The sequence below is a fragment of the Heterodontus francisci genome, chromosome 3, assembly GCF_036365525.1.
Source record: "Heterodontus francisci isolate sHetFra1 chromosome 3, sHetFra1.hap1, whole genome shotgun sequence".
Lineage (NCBI taxonomy): Eukaryota > Metazoa > Chordata > Chondrichthyes > Heterodontiformes > Heterodontidae > Heterodontus > Heterodontus francisci.
In genome coordinates this window covers 201,711,641-201,738,272 of record NC_090373.1, presented here as the reverse complement: position 1 = coordinate 201,738,272, position 26,632 = coordinate 201,711,641, and the positions used below count along the sequence as shown (strand labels likewise).

Here is a 26,632-nt window from a genome sequence, read left to right as displayed (position 1 = left end):
CGAATGTCTTTTGGAAAACCCTACACTACAAAACACTATATCTACTGTCTCCCCTATATCCCCTCCCCCCCACTTGTTGTATCCTCGAAGAACTCTAATCAATTTTGTTATGACCTCAGTGAGATTTGTTAACATGAAAAATATGAGACTATGAACCCTTCCAGACTAATTTCAAGAATTACATGACAAGATTTCATGTTTTTAGCCTTTTATTTTAATAACTAAACTAAAAGAAATCCCCAACTAACTGACAGAACATGCCATTTGAGACAAACATCTTAAGTCAGGGTCTGCCTGTTGGGCCTCAATCAAAGACGATCTGCTAAACAATTTACCACTGCTGGCCTTGGAGGCTTTTCTACCAACATCCCCGTCCAAATTCTTGAAAAATGTCTCCGTCAACCAAACACCCGAATTGTCCTCCAGAACAACTGAATCCTTCTTTTCATGTTTAATCTTATTAGCTTGGGATTTGTCACTACACAATCTCGGAATATTCCAGGAAATTCCTCCGGCAAAACGTCAGTTTCAGAAACCTCAACTGGCTTTTCTGAAACTTCTGGAGACACTAATATCCTATTCCCAGCTAAATCATTCCCTAGCAACAAATGCAGCCCTTCAATATGAAGATTTGGGATGATTCTCACTGTTAGCGGACCTGTGACTAAATCACATTGCAAATTAACCTTATGCATTGGAAGGGATAAGTGACACCCTCTCAATTTCTCATACCATGACTTTTGCATTCATAGCATTATTTGCAGAAAGATCGACATCTTTTGCTACCATCAATGACTGAGTGGCCCCTATTATCTCTAAGCAGCAGAAACAGTTTACCTGCTCATCTGACTAATATGGGGACACCGTACCCCTGAGCCCAAAACTTCTATATCCTTCAGGGATCTGACTTAATTCACTATCACACAAGTGTGAACATTTGTGCTACCTGTCTAACATCGCCAAAGCCACTGGTTTGTCAACAGTTGCACGTACTGAGGCATCCTTTTCAGGAGAGGCTTGTGGTAAACCCATTGGAGCGACGGGCTTGCCCCTCATTTTCCAACATTCTGATCTCATATGCCCTCTTTTATTACAAAAATAACATGTTGGTCCTTTTAACTCAACCCTACTCACCTGACTTTTATTTAACCATCCTCAGGGTTGCCTGTATCCTACCTCTCATTAAAACTGAATCTCTTTTCGTTATCCACTCTCATCATTCTAATTCCTCAGAAAGTTCCTAAACTGGGGCCTGTAACTACTGCTATTGTGGGTCAATTCATAATCATCCACCATTTCTGCGGCAATCCTGATTCTACCAACTTTATGTTCTTCCAGGTGGGACCTTATTCCTGAAGGGATACTATTTTTAAATTCCTCCATTAGGATTACTTCCCTAAGGTTATCAAAACCTTGTTCTATCTTCAGGACTGATACCAACGATCAAATATCATTTCCTACTTTCTAGCAAATTCCATAAAGGTCTGACCCTGTTTCTTTTTTAAATTCCTAAATATTGACTGCAGGCCTCTGGTACCAACTCAGAAGTATTGAGAACTGAAGTTTTAACCACTTCATAATCACTTGATCATACTGTTCCTCCAAAAGTGTTGAATATACCTCTCATGCTTTTCCCACCAGCATACTTTGCAATGAAATTGTCCAACTTTCCTTCGGCCACTGCAACTTCATAGCAATTTTTTCAAAGGAACTAAGTACACTTCATCTCCTTCCTCTTTAAATTAGACACTAACTGAATATTCCTTGCCAAATCAAAAACAAGAGTTAAATCAGATTCATCCTGTGACTACCTGTTCGGGTAAACAAAATCTTTCTGGTCCAACGCAAATTTCCTGGCTCCCCTTTTTGTAACTCTCTTTCTTCTTCCTTTTCAAGTACAAGTTTTCTCATCTCAAGTTGTAATTGTCTTTTTCCCTGCTTCTTTCCCTTTGAATTCAAGCTTTCTCAGTTCAGGTTGTAATTGTCTGTACCATTCTCTCTTTTTTCCCCTTTCTTCTCTTTCCTTTCCTCTTTCTTTTCCAAGTTCCAGCCACCTCATTTGTAACTGAATTCTAGCTAACTCAAACTGAGAGCTACAAGCATCACCCTTTTCTTCCTCAGGGTTAAAACGCTGAGCCAACACTTCAACAATTTCAGCCTTTTTGGCTTTGATTTCAAAATAACCCCCACTTGCTCTGCTACAGCCATTAACACATCCACTGTTAACTGCGTTCAATCAATGAGATCAAATATTTTCTCTCTGCAAAGGCTTGAGTATTAAAAGTAGACACGCTGACCCTTCCCAATCAGTGTAGCAAAAGTAAATGTGAAATTTTGTTCACTTAAATTCTAATAAATTCTAATGTACCTGTTTTACAGCCTCTGAATTCATATCTGACCTGATTGCCCAATTTGTTATGACCTCAGTGAGATAGTTAATGTGAACAGTATGAGGTATGAACCCCCAGAAAAATTACACAAGATTTCACATTTTAAGACATTTATTGGAACAACTAAACTAAAAGGAATCCCAAATTAATTGAATAGCATGTTGCATGTAGCTGATACACCAATTTATGAAGAAAGCTTCTTTTTCACTTATTAAATAAAATATTTGAGAACCTCGCGCCACACTTATAAATTCCGCATTCCTTTATGCTGGCGAAATCCTTCGCAGTTAAAAGTCTCAAACTCCTCCCAGTTGCAATGTACTAGATCCTAAATGGGATAGATTTCGAACAGATCAAGCAACTCAAAACTGGGCATCCATGAGGCGCTCCGGGCCATCAGCAGCAGCAGAATAGTATTCAGCCACAATCTATGACCTCATGGCCTGGCATATCCCCCATTCTACCATTACCATCAAGCTGGGGGACCAACCCTGGTACAATGAAGAGTGCTGGAGGACATGCCAGGATCAGCACTAGACATACCTAAAAATCAAGTGTCAGCCTGGTGAAGCTATTTGCTTGCCAAATGGCAGAAGCACTATGTGCTAGGGCTAAGTGATCCCACAACCAACGGATCAGATCTAAGCTCTGCAGTGCTGCCACATCCAATTGTGAATGGTGGTGGACAATTAAACAACTAACCACCCTATCAGTCCACTCTTGATCATCAGCAAAGTGATGGAAGGGGTTGTCAACAGTTCTATGAAGAGGCACTTGCGCAGCAGTAACATGCTTACTGATGTTCAGTTTGGGTTCCACCACAGCCACTTCGTTCCTGACCTTATTTGTCCAAACATGGACAAAAGAGCTGAATTCCAGTGGTGAGGTGAGAGTGATTGCCCTTGAAATCAAGGCAGTATTTGAATGAGTATGGCATCAAGGAGCCCTAGCAAAACTGGAGTCACTAGGAATCGGGTAAAACTCTGCTGGTTGGAGTCATATCCAGCAGAAAAGAAGATGGTTCTGGTTGTTGGAGGTTAATCATCTCAGTCCCAGGACATCACTGCAAGATTTCCTCAGGGTAGTGTCCTAGGCCCAACCATCTTCAGCTGTTTCATCAATGGCCTTCCTTCCATCATAAGGTCAGAAGTGGAGATGTTCGCTGATGATTTGCCCAATGTTCAGTACCATTTGCAACTCCTCATATACTGAAGCAGTCTGTGTCCAGATGCAGCAAGACTTTGACAAAATCCAGGCTTGGGTTGATAAGTGGCAAATAACAGTTGTGCTACACAAGTGCCAGGCAATGACTACCTCAATCATCTCCTCTTGATGTTCAATGGCATTGCCATTGCTCAATCCCCCATTATCAACATTCTGGGAACACTCAGCAGGTCTGGCAGCATCTGTGGAGAGAGAAGCAAAGTTAACGTTTCAGGTCAGTGACCCTTCTTCAGAACTGGCAAATATTAGAAATGTAAAAGGTTATAAGCAAGTAAAGTGTGGGTGGGGCAAAAGATAACAAAGGAGAAGGTGTAGATAGGACAATGTCATAGAATAGCTGACCAGAAGGTCATGGAGCAAAGATATGTTAATGGTATGTTGAAAGACAAAGCATTAGCACAGAAAGGGTGTTAACGGACTGAAAATTGAACAGCCGCAAGTACAAAAATGAAAAAAAGTGGGTCAGCAAACTGAACAAACTAAGATGAAATTTAAAAAAAACAGAAAAAAATATATAAAAAAATGGAAAAAGAAACAAATAGCAAAAAATAAAAGTAAAATGGGGGGCCTGTCATGCTCTGAAATTATTGAACTCAATGTTCAGTCCGGCAGGCTGTAGTGTGCCTAATCGGAAAATGAGATGCTGTTCCTCGAGCTTGCGTTGATGTTCACTGGAACACTGCAGCAATCCCAGGACAGAGATGAGAGCAGGGGGGAGTGTTGAACTGGCAAGCAACCGGAAGCTCAGGGTCCTGCTTGCGGACTGAGCGGCGGTGTTCCGCAAAGCGGTCACCCAGTCTGCATTTGGTCTCCCCAATGTAGAGGAGACCACATTGTGAGCAGCGAATACAGTATACTACATTGAAAAAAGTACAAGTAAATCACTGCTTCACCTGAAAGGAGTGTTTGGGGCCTGGGATAGTGAGGAGAGAGGAGGTAAATGGGCAGCTTTACACCACCTGCGATTGCAGGGGAAGGGAGGGGAAGATGCGTTTGGTAGTGGCATCACGCTGGAGGTGGCGGAAATGGCGGAGGATGATCCTTTGGATATGGAGGCTGATGGGGTGGAAAGTGAGGACAAGGGGAACGCTGTCACGGTTCTGGGAGGGAGGGAAGGGGTGAGGGTCGAGGTGCGAGAAATGAGCCGGACATAATTGAGGGCCCTGTCAACCACAGTGGGGGGGAATCCTCGGTTGAGGAAAAAGGAAGACATATCAGAAGCGCTGTCATGGAAGGTATGGAGTCCTTCCAGGAGGCAGGCTGTGAAGTCAAGGTAGCTGTGGGAGTCGGTGGGTTTATAATGGATATTAGTAGACAGCCTATCGCCAGAGATGAAAACAGAGAAGTAGAGGAAGGGAAGTGTCGGAAATAGACCATGTAAAGGTGAGAGAAGGGTGGAAATTGGAAGCAAAGTTGATAAAATTTTCCAGTTCAGGCCGGGAGCAGGAAACAGCACCGATATAGTCATCAATGTACCGGAAAAAGAGTTGGGGGAGGGGGCCTAAGTAGGACTGGAACAAGGAATGTTCGACATATCCCACAAAAAGACAGGCATAACTAGGGCCCGTGCAGGTACCCATAGCAACACCTTTTACTTGAAGGAAGTGAGTGGAGTTGAAAGAGAAGTTGTTCAATGTGAGAACAAGTGAGAACATGTTTGTACTTGCGGCTGTTCAATTTTCAGTCCGTTAACACCCTTTCTGTACTCATGCTTTGTCTTTCAGCACACTATTAACATATCTTTGCTCCATGACCTTCTGGTCAGCTATTCTGTGACCTTGTCCCATCTACACCTCCTTTGTTATCTCTTGACCCACCCCCACTTTACTTGCTGATAACCTTTTACATTTCTAATATTTGCCAGTTCTGAAGAAGGGTCACTGACCTGAAACGTTAACTCTGCTTCTCTCTTCACAGATGCTGCCAGACCTGCTGAGTGTTTTAATCAACATTCTGGGGGTTACCATTGACCAGAAACATAACTGGACCAGTGACATTAATACTGTTGATGTAAGATATGGTCAGAGGCTAGGAATTTCCCAATGCCTGTCCACATGTCAGGAATATGAAGGAATACTCTCCATTTCAGTTCAATGAAAAGTGCAGGAGGGCATGCCTTGAACAGCTTCAGGCATACCTCAAAATGAGGTGTCAACCCGTTGAAGCTAGACCCCAAGACTACTTGAATGCTTAACAGCAGAAGCAGCATGCGAGAGACTGAGGTAAGCGATCCCACAAAAATGGATCAGATCTAAGCTACCACATCTAAGTCCTACCACATCCAGTCATGAATGGTGGTGATCAATTAACCAACTAACAGGAGGAGATGGCTCCACAAATATCCCCATCCTCAATGATGGGGGAGTGCAGCTCATCAGTGCAAAAGATTAGGCCATCTCGTCTTTATCGGGTTGGGGATCCCACCTCCTGAAATTTACATTTAAAAACACCAGAGAATCGCTCTGGTGGGGTTGGGGGGCAGTGGAGGCGCAAAAATGCAGAGGCTGCGCTCCTCCTGCCTTTTGCCCCTGCATCAGCAGTCCTGTCTCCCACACAAAATCCAGCCTTTTGTGTGTAGAGGTCTTTCCAAACTTCACTCCTGAAAAGTCTGGCTCTAATTTTTAGACTATTCCCTTCCAGTCCTAGACTCCCCAACCAGGGGAAATAGTTTCTCTCTAGCTACCACATCTGTTCCAATTAATACCTTGAAAACTTTGATCAAAATCAGCCCTGCCTTTTTGCCCCTGCATCAGGAGTCCTGTCTCCTACACAAAATCCAGCTTTTTGTGTGTAGAGGTCTTTCCAAACTTCACTCCTGAAAAGTCTGGCTCTAATTTTTAAACTATTCCCTTCTAGTCCGAGACTCCCCAACCAGGGGAAATAGTTTCTCTCCAGCTACATCTGTTCCGATTAATACCTTGAAAACTTTGATCAAAATCAGCCCTCTGATTTCCAGGGAATACAACTCTAGTTTGTGTAATAAAAACAAGAAATGCAGGAAATGTCTTGTTTTTATTTCAGATGTCCAGCATCTGCAGTATTTTGCTTTTATTCTAGTTTGTGTAATCTCTCCTCATAACTTAACTCTTGGATACCAGCTATCACAAAACTTGTAGGTATATTGAACTGTGAGGAGGATAATGCCAGACTTCAAGAGGGCATAGACAGGCTGGTGGAATGGGCAGACTTGTGGCAGATGCAATTTAGTGTAGAGAATTAGAATTAGAACATTACAGCGCAGTACAGGCCCTGCGGCCCTCGATGTTGCGCCGACCTGTGAAACCATCTGACCTACACTATTCCATTTTCATCCATATGTCTATCCAATGATCACTTAAATGCCCTTAAAGTTGGCGAGTCTACTACTGTTGCAGGCAGGGCGTTCCACGCCCCTACTACTCTCTGAGTAAAGAGACTACCTCTAACACCTGTCCTATATCTATCACCCCTCAACTTAAAACTATGTCCCCTCGTGTTTGCCATCACCATCCGAGGAAAAAGACTCTCACTATCCACCCTATCTAACTCTCTGTTTATCTTATCTGTCTCTATTAAGTCACCTCTCCTCCTCCTTCTCTCCAACGAAAACAACCTCAAGTCCCTCAGCCTTTCCTCCTAAGACCTTCCCTCCATAACAGGCAACATCCTAGTAAATCTCCTCTGCACCCTTTCCAAAGCTTCCACATCCTTCCTATAATGCGGTGACCAGAACTGCACGCAATACTCCAGGTGCGGCCTCACCAGAGTTTTGTACAGCTGCAGCATGACCTCGTGGCTCCGAAACTCGATCCCCCTACTAATAAAAGCTAACACACCATATGCCTTCTTAACAGCCCTATTAACCTGGGTAGCAACTTTCAGGGATTTATGTACCTGGACACCAAGATCTCTCTGCTCATCTACACTACCAAGAATCTTCCCATTAGCCCAGTACTCTGCATTCCTGTTACTCCTTCCAAAGTGAATCACCTCGCACTTTTCCGCATTAAGCTCCATTTGCCATCTCTCAGCTCAGCTCTGCAGCCTATCTATGTCCCTCTGTACCCTACAACATCCTTCGGCACTATCCACAACTCCACCGACCTTCGTGTCATCCGCAAATTTACTAACCCACCCTTCTACACCCTCTTCCAGGTCATTTATAAAAATGACAAACAGCAGTGGCCCCAAAACAGATCCTTGCGGTACACCACTAGTAACTAAACTCCAGGATGAACATTTGCCATCAACCACCACCCTCTGTCTTCTTTCAGCTAGCCAATTTCTGATCCAAAGCTCTAAATCACCTTCAACCCCATACTTCCGTATTTTCTGCAATAGCCTACCGTGGGGAACCTTATCAAACGCCTTACTGAAATCCATATACACCACATCCACGGCTTTACCCTCATCCACCTGTTTGATCACCTCGAAAAACTCAATAAGGTTTGTGAGGCACGACCGACCCTTCACAAAACCGTGCTGACTATCGCTAATGAACTTATTCTTTTCAAGATGATTATAAATCCTATCTCTTATAACCTTTTCCAGCATTTTACCCACAACCGAAGTAAGGCTCACAGGTCTATAATTACCAGGGCTGTCTCTACTCCCCTTCTTGAACAAGGGGACAACATTTGCTATCCTCCAGTCTTCCGGCACTATTCCTGTCGACAATGACGACAGAAAGATCAAGGACAAAGGCTCTGCAATCTCTTCCCTGGCTTCCCAGAGAATCCTCGGATAAATCCCATCTGGCCCAGGGGACTTATCTATTTTCACACTTTCCAAAATTGCTAACACCTCCTCGTTGTGAACCTCAATCCCATCTAGCCTAGTAGTCTGAATCTCAGTATTCTCCTCGACAACTTTTTCTTTCTCTACTGTAAATACGGACGAAAAATATTCATTTAACGCTTCCCCTATCTCCTCTGATTCAACACACAACTTCCCACTTCTATCCTTGATTGGCCCTAATCTAACTCTGGTCATTCTTTTATTCCTGATATACCTGTCGAAAGCCTTAGGGTTTTCCTTGATCCTATCCGCCAATGACTTCTCGTGTCCTCTCCTTGCTCTTCTTAGCTCTCCCTTTAGATCCTTTCTGGCCAGCTTGTAACTCTCAAGCGCCCTAACTGAGCCTTCACGTCTCATCCTAACATAAGCCTTCTTCTTCCTCTTGACAAGCGCTTCAACTTCTTTAGGAAACCACGGCTCCCTCGCTCGACAACTTCCTCCCTGCCTGACAGGTACATACTTATCAAGGACACGCAGTAGCTGCTCCTTGAATAAGCTCCACATTTCGATTGTGCCCATCCCCTGCAGTTTCCTTCCCCATCCTACGCATCCTAAATCTTGCCTAATCGCATCATAATTTCCTTTCCCCCAGCTATAATTCTTGCCCTGCGGTATATACCTGTCCCTGCCCATCGCTAAGGTAAACCTAACCGAATTGTGATCACTATCACCAAAGTGCTCACCTACATCTAAATCTAACACCTGGCCGGGTTCATTACCCAGTACCAAATCCAATGTGGCATCGCCCCTGGTTGGCCTGTCTACATACTGCGTCAGAAAACCCTCCTGCACACACTGGACAAAAACTGACCCATCTAAAGTACTCGAACTATCGTATTTCCAGTCAATATTTGGAAAGTTAAAGTCCCCCATAACAACTACCCTGTTACTCTCGCACCTGTCGAGAATCATCTTCGCTATCCTTTCCTCTACATCTCTGGAACTATTCGGAGGTCTATAGAAAACTCCCAACAGGGTGACCTCTCCTCTCCTGTTTCTAACCTCGGTCCATACTACCTCAGTAGACAAGTCCTCAAACGTCCTTTCTGCCGCTGTAATACTCTCCTTGATTAACAATGCCACACCCCCCCCCCCTCTTTTACCATCTTCTCTGTTCTTACTGAAACATCTAAATCCCGGAACCTGCAACATCCATTCCTGCCCCTGCTCTACCCATGTCTCCGAAATGGCCACAACATCGAGATCCCAGGTACCAGCCCATGCTGCAAGCTCACCCACCTTATTCCGGATGCTCCTGGCGTTGAAGTAGACACGCTTTAAATCAAGTTCTTGCTTACCAGTGCCCTCTTGCGTCCTTGTAACCTTATTCCTGACCTCACTACTCTCAACATCCTGTACACTGGAACTACAATTTAGGTTCCCATTCCCCTGCTGAATTAGTTTAAACCCCCCCGAAGAGCACTAGCAAATCTCCCCCCCCAGGATATTGGTACCCCTCTGGTTCAGGTGAAGACCATCCTGTTTGTAGAGGTCCCACCTACCCCAGAAAGAGCCCCAATTATCCAGGAAACCAAAGCCCTCCCTCCTACACCATCCCTGCAGCCACGTGTTCAACTCCTCTCTCTCCCTATTCCTCGCTTCGCTAGCACGTGGCACGGGCAAATTGCGAAGTGATGCATTTTGGTAGGAAGATTGAGGAGAGGCAATATAAATAAAAGGGTAAAATTCCACAGGTGTTGCAACAGAGAGACCTGTGCACAAATCTCAGGGCAGGTTGAGAAAATGTTTAAAAAAGTATATATGATCCTGAGTTTTATACATAGAGGCATAAAGTACAAAAGCAAGAACGTTATGATGGACATTTATAAAACACTGGTTCAAGCCTCAACTGGAGTATTGTGTTCAATTTTGGATACCGCATTTTCATTTGCTCGTTAATGTCTTCTTCTTCCCAGAATGTTGACTGCCATGGATCTCCACCTTTGTCTGTCCTGTCCTGTCCTTACACATTCTGCATAGGTCAACTGCACCCATTCCATTATTTCTATCATCACTTTTCTTCTCTACTTCTTTCTCCTACATTTTCAGTCGATCTTTCCTTCCAATAATTGTCTCTGTCTGTCTCTGCTCTAATGTGACAAAAGTTCATATCTTCTTAATAATGGATTCCATCATTTTCCCAACAACAGACATTAGGCTAACTGGCTGATAGTTTCCTGATTTCTATCTCCCTCCTTTCTTGAACAGAGTTGTTACATTTATAGTTTTCCAGTGAACTGAGACCTTTCCAGAATCTCGGGAATTTTGGAAGATCACAGCCAATGCATCCACTATCTCTGCAGCCATTACTTTTAAGATCCCCTGAAGCAGGCCATCAGGTCCAGGGGACTTTTTAGCCTTTAGTCCCATTGGTATTCCCATGACCTTTTCTCAAGTGGTAGTGATTGTTTTAAGTTCCTCCATCCCTTTTGCCTCCTAATTCTTGGGATGCCTTTTGTGTCTTCTACTGTGAAGACATATATAACATACTTGTTCAAGCCTCTGCCATTCCCTTTTTTCCCATTAATTCCACAGTCTCACCCTCGAAGGGATCAATGCTCACTTGAGCTACTCTTTTCCTTTTTATATTCATGTCGAAGCTTTTGTGGTCTGTTTTTATATTTCTTGCTCATGCTCATGCTCTAATTTCTCTTTTTTTTGAGCCATCCTGTGCTAGTTTCTAAAATTTTCCCAATCTTCCGGCCTGCCACTAATCTTCGCAGCATTCTTTCAATTTGACAGCACCTTAGCTTCCTTAGTTAGTCATGCATGGTGCATCCTTCAGGTAGAGTTTTTCTTCCTCAGTGGCGCAGTGGTTCGCACCGCAGCCTCACAGCTCCAGCAACCCGGGTTCAGTTCTGGGTACTGCCTGTGCGGAGTTTGAAGTTCTCCTTGTGACCGTGTGGGTTTCCACTGGGTGCTCCGGTTTCCTCCCACAGCCAAAGACTTGCAGGTTGATAAGTAAATTGGCCATTGTAAATTACCCCTAGTGTCGGTAGGACAATTGTGAGGATGTGGTAGGGAATATGGGATTAATGTAGGATTAGTATAAATGGGTGGTTGATGGTCAGCACAGACTCGGTGGGCCGAAGGGCCTGTTTCAGTGCTGTATCTCTATAACTCAATGGCATATATCTTTGTTGAGAGTTATGAAATATCTCCTTAAATGTCCGTGACTACATCTCTGCCATCTTCCCTTTTTACCTATTTTCCCAGTCGACTTTAGCCAACTCTGTCTTCATATCCTTTTAATTGCTTTTATTTAAGTTTTAGACACTAATTATGGACCCACATTTCTCATCCTCAACAGAATGTGAAATTCTGTTCTGTATGGAGGATCCTTTACTATGAGGTCTTTAATTAATCCTGTCTCGTTACACATTCCCAGTTCCAAAATTGCCTGGTCGCTAGTAGGTTCTAGAATAGCATGCTCTCTGGCTGGCTCCAGAATGTGCTGGTCTAAGAATCTGTCATGAGTACACGCTATGAACTCATCTTCCAGGCTACCTTTGACAATTTGATTTGTCCAATTGATGTGAAGTTTAAGTACACCTACAATTATTTCTGTACCTTTCTTAAAAGCCCCCAATATTTCTTGATGTATAATCTGTCCAACTTTTTAGCTACTGTTAGGGGGCTTATAAATTGTTTCCACGAGTGATTTGTTTCCTTTGCTGTTTCTTATCTCCACCCAAACTGATTTTATATCTTGACCTTCTGAACCAAGAGCATTTCTCACTATTGTACTGATCTCATCCTTTATTAACAGAGACACCCACCTCCTTTTCCTTTCCTCCTGTCCTTCCAAAATGTCAAATACCCTTGAATATTGAGGTCCCAGCCTTGGTCACTTTGCCACCATATCTCTGTAATGACTATTATATCATACCCATTTATTTCTGTTTGCGCTATCAATTCATCCATCTTGTTATGAATGCTGCAAGCATTCAGATAGAGATCCTTTAATTCTGTCTTCTTAACATTATTGCGTACTCTGACCTTATTTGCTGATGCAAATGACCACCCATGCCAGGGTGGTTATCAACTTGAGTTTGTTTTTGTTTTGTCCTTTCCTGTCACACTCTAGTTCTTCTCACTGCACTACTTCCTTGCCCTTTCTCTTTAACTTTCCAAATCTCCCCTCACGTGAACAGAGAAGGAATAGAACCTACAATGTAGACAGCTCCTTTCTGCCCAGACTCGACATGATCAAATAACATCAGCAATATGAGTAGCCTCAACTGTACCTCCCCATTCACCAACAGTCCCATGCCCTTATCTTTTCCATGTCATTAACCATCACATCATCCTCTTTCAGACAACACAAAAATAAAAAACACCAGAAAATTCACATTCTAATACAAATTTATAAATTGAATCATTACATTCTGCATAAAAAACTTGTGCATTCCGTTAGTGCCTGTCTACCATGTGCTTTTGCCTCTCCTAGTACACCTACGAGATGCTTGCATAGTAGTAGCTGCAGCAGGCGGAAGGCTGCTGACCTCCAGTTGAGGAGACTGCAGATGGTCTTGGCGGGCAGCCTTGAGCAACTCTGGTCCTGGAAGGTCCAGCTTCAGACTGCATCATCCTGCATCATCTCAACTTGGCCTGCAGCAGTGTTTCATTGTCGTACTTAAACTCCAACACATTTGTATTTCACCACACCATTAACACACTCTTTGTCTTTGCCGTAGCTCCATGACCTCCTTGTCAGTTATTCTCTGTGACCCTCTGTCCTATCAACACCTTCCCATTTGTTCTCTTTTGCCCCACCCCCACTTTATTTGCTTAAAACCTATTGCATTTCTAACCTTTGCCAGTTCTGATGAAAGGTCACTGACCTGAAATGTTAACTTTGCTTCTCTCTCCACATCTGCTGCCAGATGTGCTGAGTATTTCCAGCACTTTTTAGTTTTATTTCAGATTTCCAGCCTCTGTAGTATTTTGATTTTATTTAATGTTGCCACATCCCACAATTATTTGTCCATTCACTAGACCCCTCTTGAATATTTGTCACCTGAGTACCCATCTAACGATGCAATAGCTCTTGCCTGTAGGTCATGATCACTCACATTATCAGTGTTCAGCCCTTGATCGACCATATTTTGTTCATCAGTTCAAGTACAAGCTGCCTCATTTACTACTATCAGCTGCTCAGCGCCTGAGATTTTGCAATTAAGTTTGATTAATCATGAGGAATGAACCTTAACAGTTTGATTGCTATTTTTGATAAAATACTGTCTTTCCATCATTATCTATTACCTCACCTGGGCCTTTCCATTCCTTATTACCCTCTCTTTTATAGTTCACCAAATCTCCTGAATTAAATTCTATCCCAGATGGTTTTATACAATGCCTCAGTGCTCTCCGAATTTTCTCTGAGACATTGAACTTGATGAAACCCTTTCTCCCTGTGTGTTCTTTTTCTTCTTTTGGGCCTCCTTATCTCGAGAGACAATGGATACGCGCCTGGAGGTGGTCAGTGGTTTGTGAAGCAGCGCCTGGAGTGGCTATAAAGGCCAATTCTGGAGTGACAGGCTCTTCCACAGGTGCTGCAGAGAAATTTGTTTGTTGGGGCTGTTGCACAGTTGGCTCTCCCCTTGCGCCTCTGTCTTTTTTCCTGCCAACTACTAAGTCTCTTCGACTCGCCACAATTTAGCCCTGTCTTTATGGCTGCCCACCAGCTCTGGCGAATGCTGGCAACTGACTCCCACGACTTGTGATCAATGTCACACGATTTCATGTCGCGTTTGCAGACGTCTTTATAACGGAGACATGGACGGCCGGTGGGTCTGATACCAGTGGCGAGCTCGCTGTACAATGTGTCTTTGGGGATCCTGCCATCTTCCATGCGGCTCACATGGCCAAGCCATCTCAAGCGCCGCTGACTCAGTAGTGTGTATAAGCTGGGGGTGTTGGCCGCTTCAAGGACTTCTGTGTTGGAGATATAGTCCTGCCACCTGATACCAAGTATTCTCCGAAGGCAGCGAAGATGGAATGAATTGAGACGTCGCTCTTGGCTGGCATATGTTGTCCAGGCCTCGCTGCCGTAGAGCAAGGTACTGAGGACACAGGCCTGATACACTCGGACTTTTGTGTAAAGCAATCAAATGTGCAGAAAAGAAGAGAATTGATTCTGGTATCTTCTAAAGCAGGAGGACTATCACACATCACAGGAGGCAATCAGGAATTTCACCCACAGGCTAATTGATAGACAACTATACCCTACAGCCATCTGGAGTGAATTCTTTGCATGACCACCCATGCCAGGGTGGTTATCAACTTGAGTCTGGTTGTTCAGCTGAAATTTTATGCAGCATTTCGTTGATCACTGCATGATTCCTTTCACAAAGTCCATTGCAGAAAGGACTTTGAACCGTGGTATTCATGACCATGATGTTCACGTTTTCATACGTCTCTAAATTTGTCATTGGCAAATTTGCCTCCATTATCAGTCAGAAAACTTTGCTGGTGCCCGAAGTCCAGTCCCTATCCATTTCTCCATGTTTATGTCCATAATAACCCTTTTGTAAAAAGGCTAAAGTTGGCCCCCTGGTCGACAAAACAAAAAGAAAGACTCACATTTATCTCACTACCGGACGTCTCAAAGTGCTTCCTGGCCAATGAAATATTTTTGAAGTGTGGTCTCTGTTGTAATGTTGGAAATGCGGCAGCCAATTTGTGAACAGCAAACTGCCGCAAACAGCAATGTGATAATGATCAGAAAATCTGTTTTTTTGTTGTGTTGATTGAGGGATAAATATTGACCAGGGCACCATGGATAACTCCCCTGCTCTTCTTCAAAATGGTGCCCACCCAAATATGCAGATAAGGCCTTAGTTTAACATCTCATCCAAAAGGCAGCACCTCCAACAGTGCAGTTAGTACTGCACTGGAGTGTCAGCCTTGATTTTTGTGCTGAAGCCCTGGAGTGGAACTTGAACCTGGAACCTTGTGACTCAGCAGTCAGAGTGCTAACAACTAAGCCACAACCGACACTTTATAAAAATATAGGATGCCAATGGAGGCTTACATTAGGATGTGGTGGTGACTTCCGATAAATTTTGCAGATTTCACATGTCTCATCAACCTCTTTGTATACTATTCATCATGCACACCTGCATCTTTTAGCTGAATTTTTAATCTTTGACAAGTATGGTGAGCAAATGCCTATGTAACATTAAGACAATTTGCTTTTCTTCTCTCTGATTCTTATCATCTGATGTCACTAATCACTAACATTCTGAGGGGGGGTGGGGTGGTGGGTTGCAATAATGTTCTGACTGGGTAAGTGTAGATCCACTAACTTTCCAAAAATAATTGTCTTATCATACTCCATGTCAAGTTTCATTTGTGTCTTTTTCACTGAAGGTTTACTCAAAAGCATAGGTATCTCACTATAGACTACATAAGTACTTATAAATGGCTTTTACCAGCTATTTAACATGGAATTACAACTTTTTTATGTGACCTCAATGTGTTGCCAACACCAAACCTGAAGCAAGTGGTATTTTTACATTCCTTAACCTTGAGTTGATCCTCACTAATCAGTGAGTCAAGATAACATTTTAGCCAATCTGTTCCGTATACTATCCAAGTGCAAGCACTATCCAGCACTGCACAGTTAAATGGTGTCTACAACCAACATATTTCCTCCTTGTGACCGGTACAATTCATTCAGACTCATATTATCTTCATCCTCTTCCTCAGAGTTCTCTTTATCATCTTTCATATCAAGGACCCTGCCTTTCTGCTTTGGGCAGTTCACCACATAATGATACCTCAAATCATACCTGTGGCACCTATTACCTGTTCCATGACCATTCCTCGGATTCATTTGACAATTATTGCTCTTCCAATTCTATCTTCTACGATAATAACCAGATCTGCGAAAGGTGCTTTCACACACTTTTATCCTCATTCCGTCTGTCTTTAATCCTTCCATTCATTGCATTGATGCCTGCATGCAGTATCTAGAGCATTTATAAATCTATCAGTTACTGAGTCCTCTATTCTTGTGTCTCCACGAATGTCCCATTTGTTCCATGAAGGCTGGAGGAAATGACTGTTCTCCTCGAATTCTTCATTGATGTTTGATCCAACAGGGTGTTCTTCTCCAAGAACTGAATGTCAGCTAGAACCAGTAGCCTATCTATATGGGATACATTAGCATAATCTATTAATTTAAGCATTAATACTGATCCAGGGATTCCCAAATTGAACTTTGTCAATTTTTTAATACAATCTGTTCCATAGAATGACCGTCTGTTTTCCAACGTCTACCAAAGTCTGATCATGTCTCATTCTTATTTGTAAATTTCATCCAAGAACTCTAATAGAAGGTCCAAACCTTCATCACTATCCAACTGACAGGCTTCCAGTTCACAAAGTACTTTACTTCTGATTTTACTTCTTGCAGGAAGTGACCATACCTTGTTTTCTCTTTGGTAGGGATGTGACCCATGTTCACATATCCACTTTATTCTTCCACTGGCCATATGGTGCAGGTGCCAAGAATATCAGAGGGTAATTCTGCCCTGGCATTTTACTCTTGCTTTCTGCCATTTTCCACAATGGCTACTAGGATAGCCATTTTCAGTCTTTTTTTCTTAGCTTTCAAACTTCACCTTTATGTAGCCATCCTCTACTGCCATGTTATAGTCCAGAAAGCCAGTTGGTGAAGGATATAACTGGAGCCAATCTTTGCATACTTTTATAAGCATTTATTTACATAGTTACAGATTACAAGCAAACACCCCCTAACCCAACAAACACAGTTTAAGTCAGCGTCTATTTATCAGGGCACAAGTGAATCCTTAGTTCATATGCATCACCTGCCTATAATTAAACAATTAATCTAAAATTAACAATGTCACCCTGCTGGAGTCATCTGACTCCTGCTGTATAAAATTCTGCCACAAAGACCAGTGCAAATATTTCAGTGTCCCTGAGACCAGAAGGTCAGTTAGTGTCAAGGGGTATAGTTGTGGCAGACTGCCACTAGACAGGATGGTGAAATGGAAAGGAGCTTGGCAGATGGAGTTCAGTGCAGAGAAGTGTAAAGTGATGCACTTTTGGAGGATTAATATGGAAAGACAGTATAGTACAAGTAACACGAATTTGCAAAGTGTAGATGAGAAGAGAGACCTTGGTGTCGATTTTACACAAATCCTTAAAGATGGCAGGGTAAATTTATAAGGTTACTTGAGTTTATAGTTAGAGACATAGGCCGGAACTTTATGCAATCCCAACAAGCGGGATGGTGTTGGGGGGGTGGGAGGTGGCATGAAATGGAGCGGGAGGCTTTCCCAACAGCTCCCGCCTCTGCTGCCCTTTATGTAGGGCGGGGTGGGGGGTGAAAAACGGCCCGCCTGCCCAGGCCAATCAAGGCCACTTAACGGCCAGTTAAGGGCCTTTGCCCGCCTCCACCCGTATTTTATGCGTGGCAAGCGGGTGTCCTCGAGCCAGGAAAATTCTCTACCCCAGAGAGTTGTGGAGGCTAGATCACTGAAAGTATTTAAGGAGGAGGTAGATAGATTTTTGAAATATCGGGGAGTTGAGGGCTATGAGGAGCTGTCACGAAAGAGGAGTTGAGGTCTGGGGCAGATCAGCCATGATCTTATTGAATGGCGGGGCAGGCTTGAGGGGCCGAATGGCCTACTACTGCTCCTATTTCTTATGTTCTTAAAAGCCACCTGGGAAAACTAGGTGGCTGACGATTGTCCGGGGGTGGGGGGGGGGCACTGCGCATTGGGCACAGGGTGTCCGATGGAGGGCCGCCCCTGCTACCCCAACCACCCACAGCACCCAACACGCACCCCCCCCTTCTCCCCAACCGACCACCTTTGCCTCGCCGGGGCCCGACTGATTACTTCCGGCGAGGCAACCGAAACTTACCTTTCCTCCCGGCTCCACGTCTTCTTCTATCTTTCAGCAGTCCCAGAAGTGGCCACCATTCCTGGTAGCGCTGCTGGGACTAAGAGCTATTGGCCTGCTGATTGGCCGGCAGCTCAATGAAGTGGGACTTCCTACCTCAAGTAGGTGGAAGTCTCACCTCAGCACAATTAAAGCCTGGGGACCCGCAAAATACGGAACGGATCCCCAGGCGAGGTGGAAGCGGGTTCCCCACCGACTTTTACATCGGAGGCCGGCTCCCGTCCACCCACCGTAAAATTCCGGCCTTAGATAGAGAAGCAAAGAGACCATCCTAGAACTTTGTAAATCACTGGTTAAGCCTCAACCGGAGTATTGCGGGCAATTCTGTGTACCCGCTTCAGGAAAGATGTAAAGGCCTTATCAAGGACACAAAGGAAGTTTGCAAGGGTGTTACCAGGGATGAGGGACTCAAGTTAAGAGGCGACGTTGAAAACATTACAACTGTTCTCCTTGGAACAAATAATTTGAAGAGGTGATCCACTGTCGGTTTTCGAGATGATGAGAGGTTTTGATCGTGTAGATAGAGAAAAACTGTTCCCTCTGGTGAGTGGGTCAATTATCAGAGGCCATTGATTTAAAATCATTGGCAAAGGACCTAGAGGGGAGATGAGAAAAAAATGCTTTCAGTCAGATGGTTGCCGGGATCTGGAATGCTCTTCCTGAAAAGGTGGGAGAAGCTGATTCTGGAAATAATTTGAAAAGTGAATGTTGGGCAGGTAATTGAGGATGAAGAACTTACTGGGTTATAGACAGAAAGCAGGAGTGTGAGTCGAGCCATGCCTGCCCTTTTAAAGAGCCAGTGCAGACATGAATGGTCTCCTTACATGCTGTGAGTTTCTATAATTCACCCTAGATGGAACAAATAGGCTATGATTTATCGAACTTCAATTAAGCTTTTATGTTCTGTCAGGTTGTATGGATTATTAATGTTCAGATGGTACAGTAAATGCATAAGTTAAAAAATCAGTTTAAGCTCTTCTGCTTGAAATGTAAAATGAATAATAGATTATGAATAGGGGTTGTGACTTTACGTTTCTAAAAACGATTATTGAAATCTAAAATACTTAAAGGGAAAAGAAAGTCCAAGAAAGACCTTTTGTTCAAAGCATTTTTCGAAATTTCCCTATAAGAAGTATACTTAATCAAAATATATTTCCGAAACAAATTTCTTGCCCGAATGCAGATCCATCATTTTTGACCTGCTTGCCTCCAAAACTGCTGTTGTTTTATTATTGAGTGGTAGGCTTGTATCCTGGAATGGCTCCGTTCACTGTAATGGGGATCACAGCTTCATATTGGCAGGGGAGCCTTGAGAAAATAAGGTACTAGCAAAGTATGAAGGATATCATGTCATATTGCCTTATTTTTATGTTTATTTTATATGTACACATTTGATTTGATTCAGCACATCAAGCAGAAGAGGAACATATGGCTACTCAAGCAATGTTGAAGAGTTTGCTCCCTTTTTGAAGGCTGAAGTGCGCTTGGCAATTCCAAACGTGGTATGTTAATGTTGCAATATATTTAAACGAAGATTCTCGAGGATGCTCACATCTAGTTTAAATTCATGGGGGTCGATTTTGATGTTTGGGCAGCAGCTAGCCCATCCATTACAGCAGTGAAGAGGCCAGAGGCATTTCGCGCCATCTGCCTACCCCAAAGGGTGTCTTGATGTGGGTCACCAGAATCAGACTAGCACAATAGCAAGTGGCCTTCAGGTTGCCCCGCTGACATCATAAATATATTGCGATTCATTCACTGCAGCTAGTTCAAAACCCTGGAACTCCTGACCTAATGGCACTGTTTTTACATGACATGGACTGCAGCAGTTAAGTAGTCGGTTCACGACCCCCTTCTTAAGGGCAATTAGGGATGGACAATAAATACTGGCTTTGCCTGTAACTCCATGAATGAAGAAAAGAAAAATCTCTGTAATTTTCCTATTTCTGTAACCTCTTCCAACCCTATAACTGTCTAAGATTTCTGCCTCATTCCCATTTCCTTCACCCCATTATTGGCAGCCGTGTCTTCAGCTGCTCAGGCTGTAAGTTCAGGAATTCCCTCACTAAACTTCTCTGCTTCTCTACCTCTCTCCCCTCCTTTAAGGTGTTCCTCAAAACCTACCACTTTGATCAAGTTTTTGATCACCTATCTTAATACCTCTTTTTGTGGCTCAGAGTCAAATTTGTTTGACAGCGCTCCTGTAATGTGCCTTGGGATGCTTTACGATGTTAAATGTACCTGATAAATTGTTGTTGTTGTTATGTACATCTTACAAACCTAAATTGCATTTTCCAAGGGATCTGCTGCCTGGAACAGGTATGTTATTTTGCCCCTGTAAGAGAGGCAGAGCATTAGCGTAATGTAAATTTTTCTTTCAATTCCATTTTGAGGCTGTTAACAGGGGAGGGGATGGGCAGGGGTTAACACCAATTTTGGCATGTTTAAATTAACCCCACTAAATTGCCTCTGAAATAGGCTATAATAGAGACAATGGACTGGATTTGACCAGCCCCCTCTAGGGACAGGCTGGGAGACGGTGTGGGAGTAAAATGGTGAGGGAAGGTGGGAGGTGGAGTGCCAGTCGTGCCACTCCCAGTGCGTCTGCTAAGATTGAAGAACTGATGGCCGTCCAATCGGCAGGCAGCTCTTGGAGGTGGGCTCCCATCTTTTAAACGGACAGGAGCCTCGGCGCCAGGCAATTAATTCCTGAGCGTGGAAACATGTGGCCGGGAATACCCCAAATGGCTGAGGGGTGTTTGTCCCTGGCTTTCTGCCCGGATGTCAGGACCCCTGCTGTCCCAACAAAATCCAACCTCACGTGTCAACCCTGGCACAGTTGATAGGACTCTTGCCTCTGAGTCAGAGGGTGTGCATTCAAGACCCAATCAGGACATGAGCAGAAAAATCAAGGCTGACATTCCAGTGCAGTGCTGAGAGAGTGCACCACTTTGGAATTGCCATCTTCTGATGAAACGTCAAACCGAAGCCCTGTCCGTCCTGTCAGGTGATGTAAAAGATACTATATTGAAGAAGAGCAGGGGAGTTATCCCCAGTGTTCTGGCCAATATTTATCCCTCAATCGATATCACCAAAACAGATTTTCTGGTCATTATCACATTGCTGTTTGTAGGAGCATGCTTTGCTCAAAATTGGTTGCCTTGTTTCCAACATTACAACAGTGTCTGCATTTCAAAAGTACTTTATTGGCTGTAAAGTGCTTTGAGACATCAGGTGGTCATGAAAAGTGCTATATAAATACAAGTCTGTCAAGTCAATCTCTCTCTTGGCAGTTATAGAATTTACTTCCGTATAGATAATGGAACTAAGTAGATCAGATGCCACAACATGATCTCTTCCACTTCAGAAGATGGAAGTATGCATGGGCTATCAGATTGTGGCTCAGGCTGTTAACTAAGCGATACATTTATTTAGTGCTAACTATATTTAGTACAGTATACTTACAGTAGTTATGAACATTATTATTCTCTTTAAATGGCAAAGCAATTATTGCACTTTCTGTGCGAGTCTGCAATGTAAGATTGATCCTTGAAGCAGTCATTCACTTCTTATCTAGCAAAATGCTGCCATGAAACCTCAAATAATTTTGTATGACTGGCAATTTCGGACAAATTGTTGACTGGGAGGAAGTCAAACTCAGCTATACCTATGAAATTCCTTTTAAAAGATATATGAGAATAAAATAAATTAAAAACTATATCTGTCATAGCTCTATTTGATTACCTGTCATTACTGTTGTCAAGTACATTACATGTTTGAACACACACTTTGATGTGTGAATATTTAAAATTAATACTTTGTCCAGGTTGCCATCAGAGTCACTGCTGGTTACAAAGATGCAAAGAGTCTAAATTAAACAGATATTAACATATTATATTCCCTTTTGTTCAATAGAAACAAACCACAGATACATATTAATGCCTTTTCAATATCAGGCCAGAGCAGTTTTCAAACAGGAAGTGCACAGCATGCTATCTGGGTAAAAATAGGTTGCACATCCAAGCCGACCAACCACTGGCAAGATGCAGAGCAGAGAGATGTGTGCAACACTGATTAAGGGCCACTTTGGAAGTCCCTTGTCAAGTATACTTTATCCACAATGTTCCCTCTAAGCTGCGCAGCCAGGCAGCAAACCAAAAGTTTCCAGGCAGGCTACACAAAAGTTGGCCCTTTAAGTTACCTTGTGCGCACAGCTGCACAACAGAATTTTGAGCAGCCATGCACTTAAACAAATTGCCAGCGCCCTCCAAAAAAAAATTAAAGAGTACATTGCTTACCCCTGTGAATATTTTGGTCAGCAGAATATAACACTAAATCTAAATGGCATGAAGGAATCTTTGGAAGCAGTATTTAGAGGGATCATGCAGGGAAATTATTAGAGAGGATTCTTCGGGAGAGGATTTAGGTCCCATTTGGAAACAAATGAACTTATTAGCGAGAGGCAGCATGGTTTTGTAAAGGGGAGGTCGTGTCTCACTAACTTGATTCAGTTCTTTGAGGAAGTGACGAAGATGATTGATGAAGCAAGGGCAGTGGATGTTGTCTATATGGACTTCAGTAAAGCCTTTGACAAGGCCCCTCATGCCAGACTGGTACAAAAGGTGAAGTCACACGGGATCAGAGGTGAGCTGGCAAGATGGATACAGAACTGGCTCGGTCATAGAAGATAGAGGGTAGCAGTGGAAGTGTGCTTTTCTGAATGGAGGGCTGTGACTCGTGGTCTTCCGCAGGGATCAGTGCTGGGCCCTTTGCTGTTTTTATTATATATAAATGATTTGGAGGAAAATGTAGCTGGTCTGATTAGTAAGTTTGCGGACGACACAAAGGTTGGTGGAGTTGCGGATCGTGATGAGGATTATCAGAGGATACAGCAGGATATAGATCGGTTGGAGACTTGGGCGGAGAAATGGCAGATGGAGTTTAATCTGGACAAATGTGAGGTAGTGCATTTTGGAAGATCTAATACAGGTGGGAAGTATACAGTAAATGGCAGTACCCTTAGGAGTATTGACAGGCAGAGGGATCTGGGCGTACAGGTCCACAGGTCACTGACAGTGGCAACGCAGGTGGATAAGGTAGTCAAGAAGGCATACGGCATGCTTGCCTTCATCGGTTGGGGCATAGAGTATAAAAATTGGCAAGTCATGCTGTAGCTGTACAGAACCTTAGTTAGGCCACACTTAGAATATTGCGTGCAGTTCTGGTCGACACACTACCAGAAGGACGTGGAGGCTTTGGAGAGGGTACAGAAGAGGTTTACCAGGATGTTGCCTGGTCTGGAGGGTATTAACTATGAGGAGAGGTTAGATAAACTCGGATTGTTTTCACTGGAACGACGGAGGTGGAGGTGGAGGGGCGACATGATAAGAGGTTTACAAAGTTATGAGCGGCATGGACAGAGTGGATAGTCAGAAGCTTTTTCCCAAGGTGGAAGAGTCAGTAACTCGGGGACATAGGTTTAAAGTGCGAGGGGAAAAGTTTAGAGGGGATGTGCGAGGCAAGTTCTTTACACAGAGGGTGGTGAGTGCCTTGAACTTGCTGCCGGGGGAGGTGGTGGAAGCAGGTACGATAATGACATTTAAGAGGCATCTTGACAAATACATGAATAGGATGGGAATAGAGGGATACGGACCCCGGAAGTGCAGAAGGTTTTAGTTTAGACAGACATCAAGATCGGCGCAGGCTTGGAGGGCCGAATGGCCTGTTCCTGTGCTGTATTGTTCTTTGTTCTTTGAGTTAGGCATAGACTAACTCCTGCATGATCCCTCTAAATACTGCTTCCAAGAGTTATAGATACATTGCTTTATTATATCTTTTGGCTGATGCTGGAATTCTCTGTATTTTCACTGAGTTACATAGTTGAAAGTTAATTTAATCGATAGAGATAGGTCAGGCTACACTTGTAATACTGCTGCTGTTATCTCCTTTAAAAATTATTTGTCTCCAAACATGGGAGGCCTGGTAAGGCTACTCTTGGATAGAACATAAGATCATAAGAAATAGGAGTAGGAGTAAGCCATTCGGCCCCTCAGACCTGTTCTGCCATTCAATAAGATCATGGCTGATCTGATTGTAGCCTTAATTCCACTTTCCTGCCTGCCCCCTCATAACCCTTCGCTCCCTTGTAGATCAAAAATCTGTCTAACTCAGCCGCGAATATAATCAGTGACCCAGCTTCCACTGCTCTCGGGATGAGAATTCCAAAGATTAGCTACCCTCTGAGAGAAGAAATTCCTCTTCATTTCCATCTTAAATGGGAGACCCATGATTTTTAAACTGTGTCCCGAGTACTAGATTCCCCCACAAGGGGAAACCTCCTCTCAGCATTTACCCTATCAAGTCTCCTCTGAATCTTATATGTTTCAATGAGATCACCTCTCATACTTCTAAACTCTGATGAGTATAGGCCCAACCTGCTCAATCCCTCCTCATAAGACACCCCTTCTTCTCAGGAATCAGTGTACCATCACTGAACTGCTTCCAATGCAACTGTATCTCTTATTAAGTAAGGAGACCAAAACTAAATACAGTACTCTAGGTGTTGTCTCACTAATGTCCTGTACAGTTGTCGCAACACTTCCCTACTTTTAGACTCCATCTCCCTTGTAATCAATGCTAACATTCTATTTGCCTTCCTATTTACTTGCTGTACCTGCATGCTAACATTTTGTGATTCATCTACAAGGTAGGTCCCTCTGTCCCCTGAGTTTCTCCAGTACTTTTTCTCTGCTGTTATTAATTAACTTAATTTCCTCACTCTTTTTAGCTCTTAGGTTACCCTGTATTTTTGGTCTGTAATTTGTGTATTCTACCGTGAAGACAGACACAAAATATTTGTTCAATTTGTTTCTGCCATTTCCTCATTCCCCATGATAATTTCTCCTGTCTCTGCTTCTAATGGTCCAACGTTTACTTTAGCTACTCTCTTCCTTTATTTATATTTGTCAAAGCTCTTACAATCTGTTTTCATATTTCTGGCTAGTTTACTCTATTTTTTTTTGAAATAACATTTTGGTGGCCATTTGCTGGTTACTAAAACACTCCCAGTCCTCCAACTTGCTATTATTCTGCAACATTATAAGCTTCTTCAAATAATCTATTACTATCCTTAGCCTCCATGGTTGTATCTTTTTCACTGAGCTTCTGGTTCTCAATGAAATGTATTTTTTGTTGAAAATTTTGAATTGTTTCTTTAAAGGTTTCCCACTGTTTGTATACCACCATGCCTTCCAGTCTATTTATCCAATTAAGCTTTGCCAGCTTTCCCCTCGTATCTATATAATTGGCTTTTTTAAGTTTAAGATTCTTATTTGTGATTGCAGTATATTGTTTGCAAATTTAATGAAAGACAAAGCGTTAGTGCAGCGAGAGCGTTAATTGACAGAAAAATGAACAGCTCCGGCCCAAAGCACAAATATGAAAAAAACAGTGGGTAGGCAAAAAGTAAAAAAATTAATGATGAAACAAACTAAAATAAAACAAACAAATTAAAAATAATAAATAATAAAAAAGAAAAAAGAAAAAAATAACTAAAAATAAAAAGGGTGGCCTATCATGCACTGAAATTATTGAGCTCAATGTTCAGTCCGGCAGGCTGTAGCTTGCCTAATCGATAAATGAGATGCTGATCCTCGAGCTTGCGTTGATGTTCACTGGAACACTGCAGCAATCCCGGGACAGATATGTGGGGATGAGAGCAGGGGGGAGGGTTGAAATGGCAAGCAACCCAAAGCTCAGAGTCATGCTTTTGGACTGAGAGGAGGTGTTCCGCGAAGCGGTCACCCAATCTGTGTTTGGTCTCCCCAGTGTAGAGGAAACCACATTGTGAGCAGCGAATACATTATATTAAATTGAAAGAAGTACAAGTAAATCGCTGCTTCACCTGAAAGGAGTGTTTGGGGCCTTAGATAGTGAGTAGAGAGGAGGTAAAAGGGCAGGGAATAGAATCATAAAGTTATACAGCGCAGAAACAGGCCCTTCAGCCCAACGCGTCTGCGCCAACCATCAAACAGCATCCAATCTAATCCCATTTTCCCGCACTTTTTAAAAAATTTATTCATTCATGGGATGTGGGTGTCGCTGGCCAGGCCAGCATTTATTGCCCATCCCTAATTGCCCTTGAGAAGGTGGTGGTGAGCTGCCTTCTTGAACTGCTGCAGTCCATTTGGGGTAGGTATACCCACAGTGCTGTTAGGAAGGGAGTTCAAGGATTTTGACCCAGTGACAGTGAAGGAACGGCGAAATAGTTCAAAGTCAGGATGGTGTGTGACTTGGAGGGGAAC

At 43.2% G+C, this 26,632-nt stretch overlaps 1 protein-coding gene across 1 annotated transcript in view; it reads left to right on the top strand.

Annotated features, from left to right (window-relative positions):
- The window catches only part of LOC137367179 (dynein axonemal heavy chain 8-like), a 2,062,041-nt gene that overhangs the window by 648,302 nt on the left and 1,387,107 nt on the right, over positions 1-26,632 (top strand). Inside the window, exons 42-49 of the mRNA XM_068028615.1 lie at positions 465-521; positions 900-1,022; positions 1,234-1,338; positions 11,893-11,990; positions 12,841-12,958; positions 16,104-16,288; positions 16,845-16,919; positions 19,735-19,831. Coding sequence (XP_067884716.1) covers positions 465-521; positions 900-1,022; positions 1,234-1,338; positions 11,893-11,990; positions 12,841-12,958; positions 16,104-16,288; positions 16,845-16,919; positions 19,735-19,831 — 858 coding nt within the window. The remainder of the gene's footprint in view (positions 1-464; positions 522-899; positions 1,023-1,233; positions 1,339-11,892; positions 11,991-12,840; positions 12,959-16,103; positions 16,289-16,844; positions 16,920-19,734; positions 19,832-26,632) is intronic.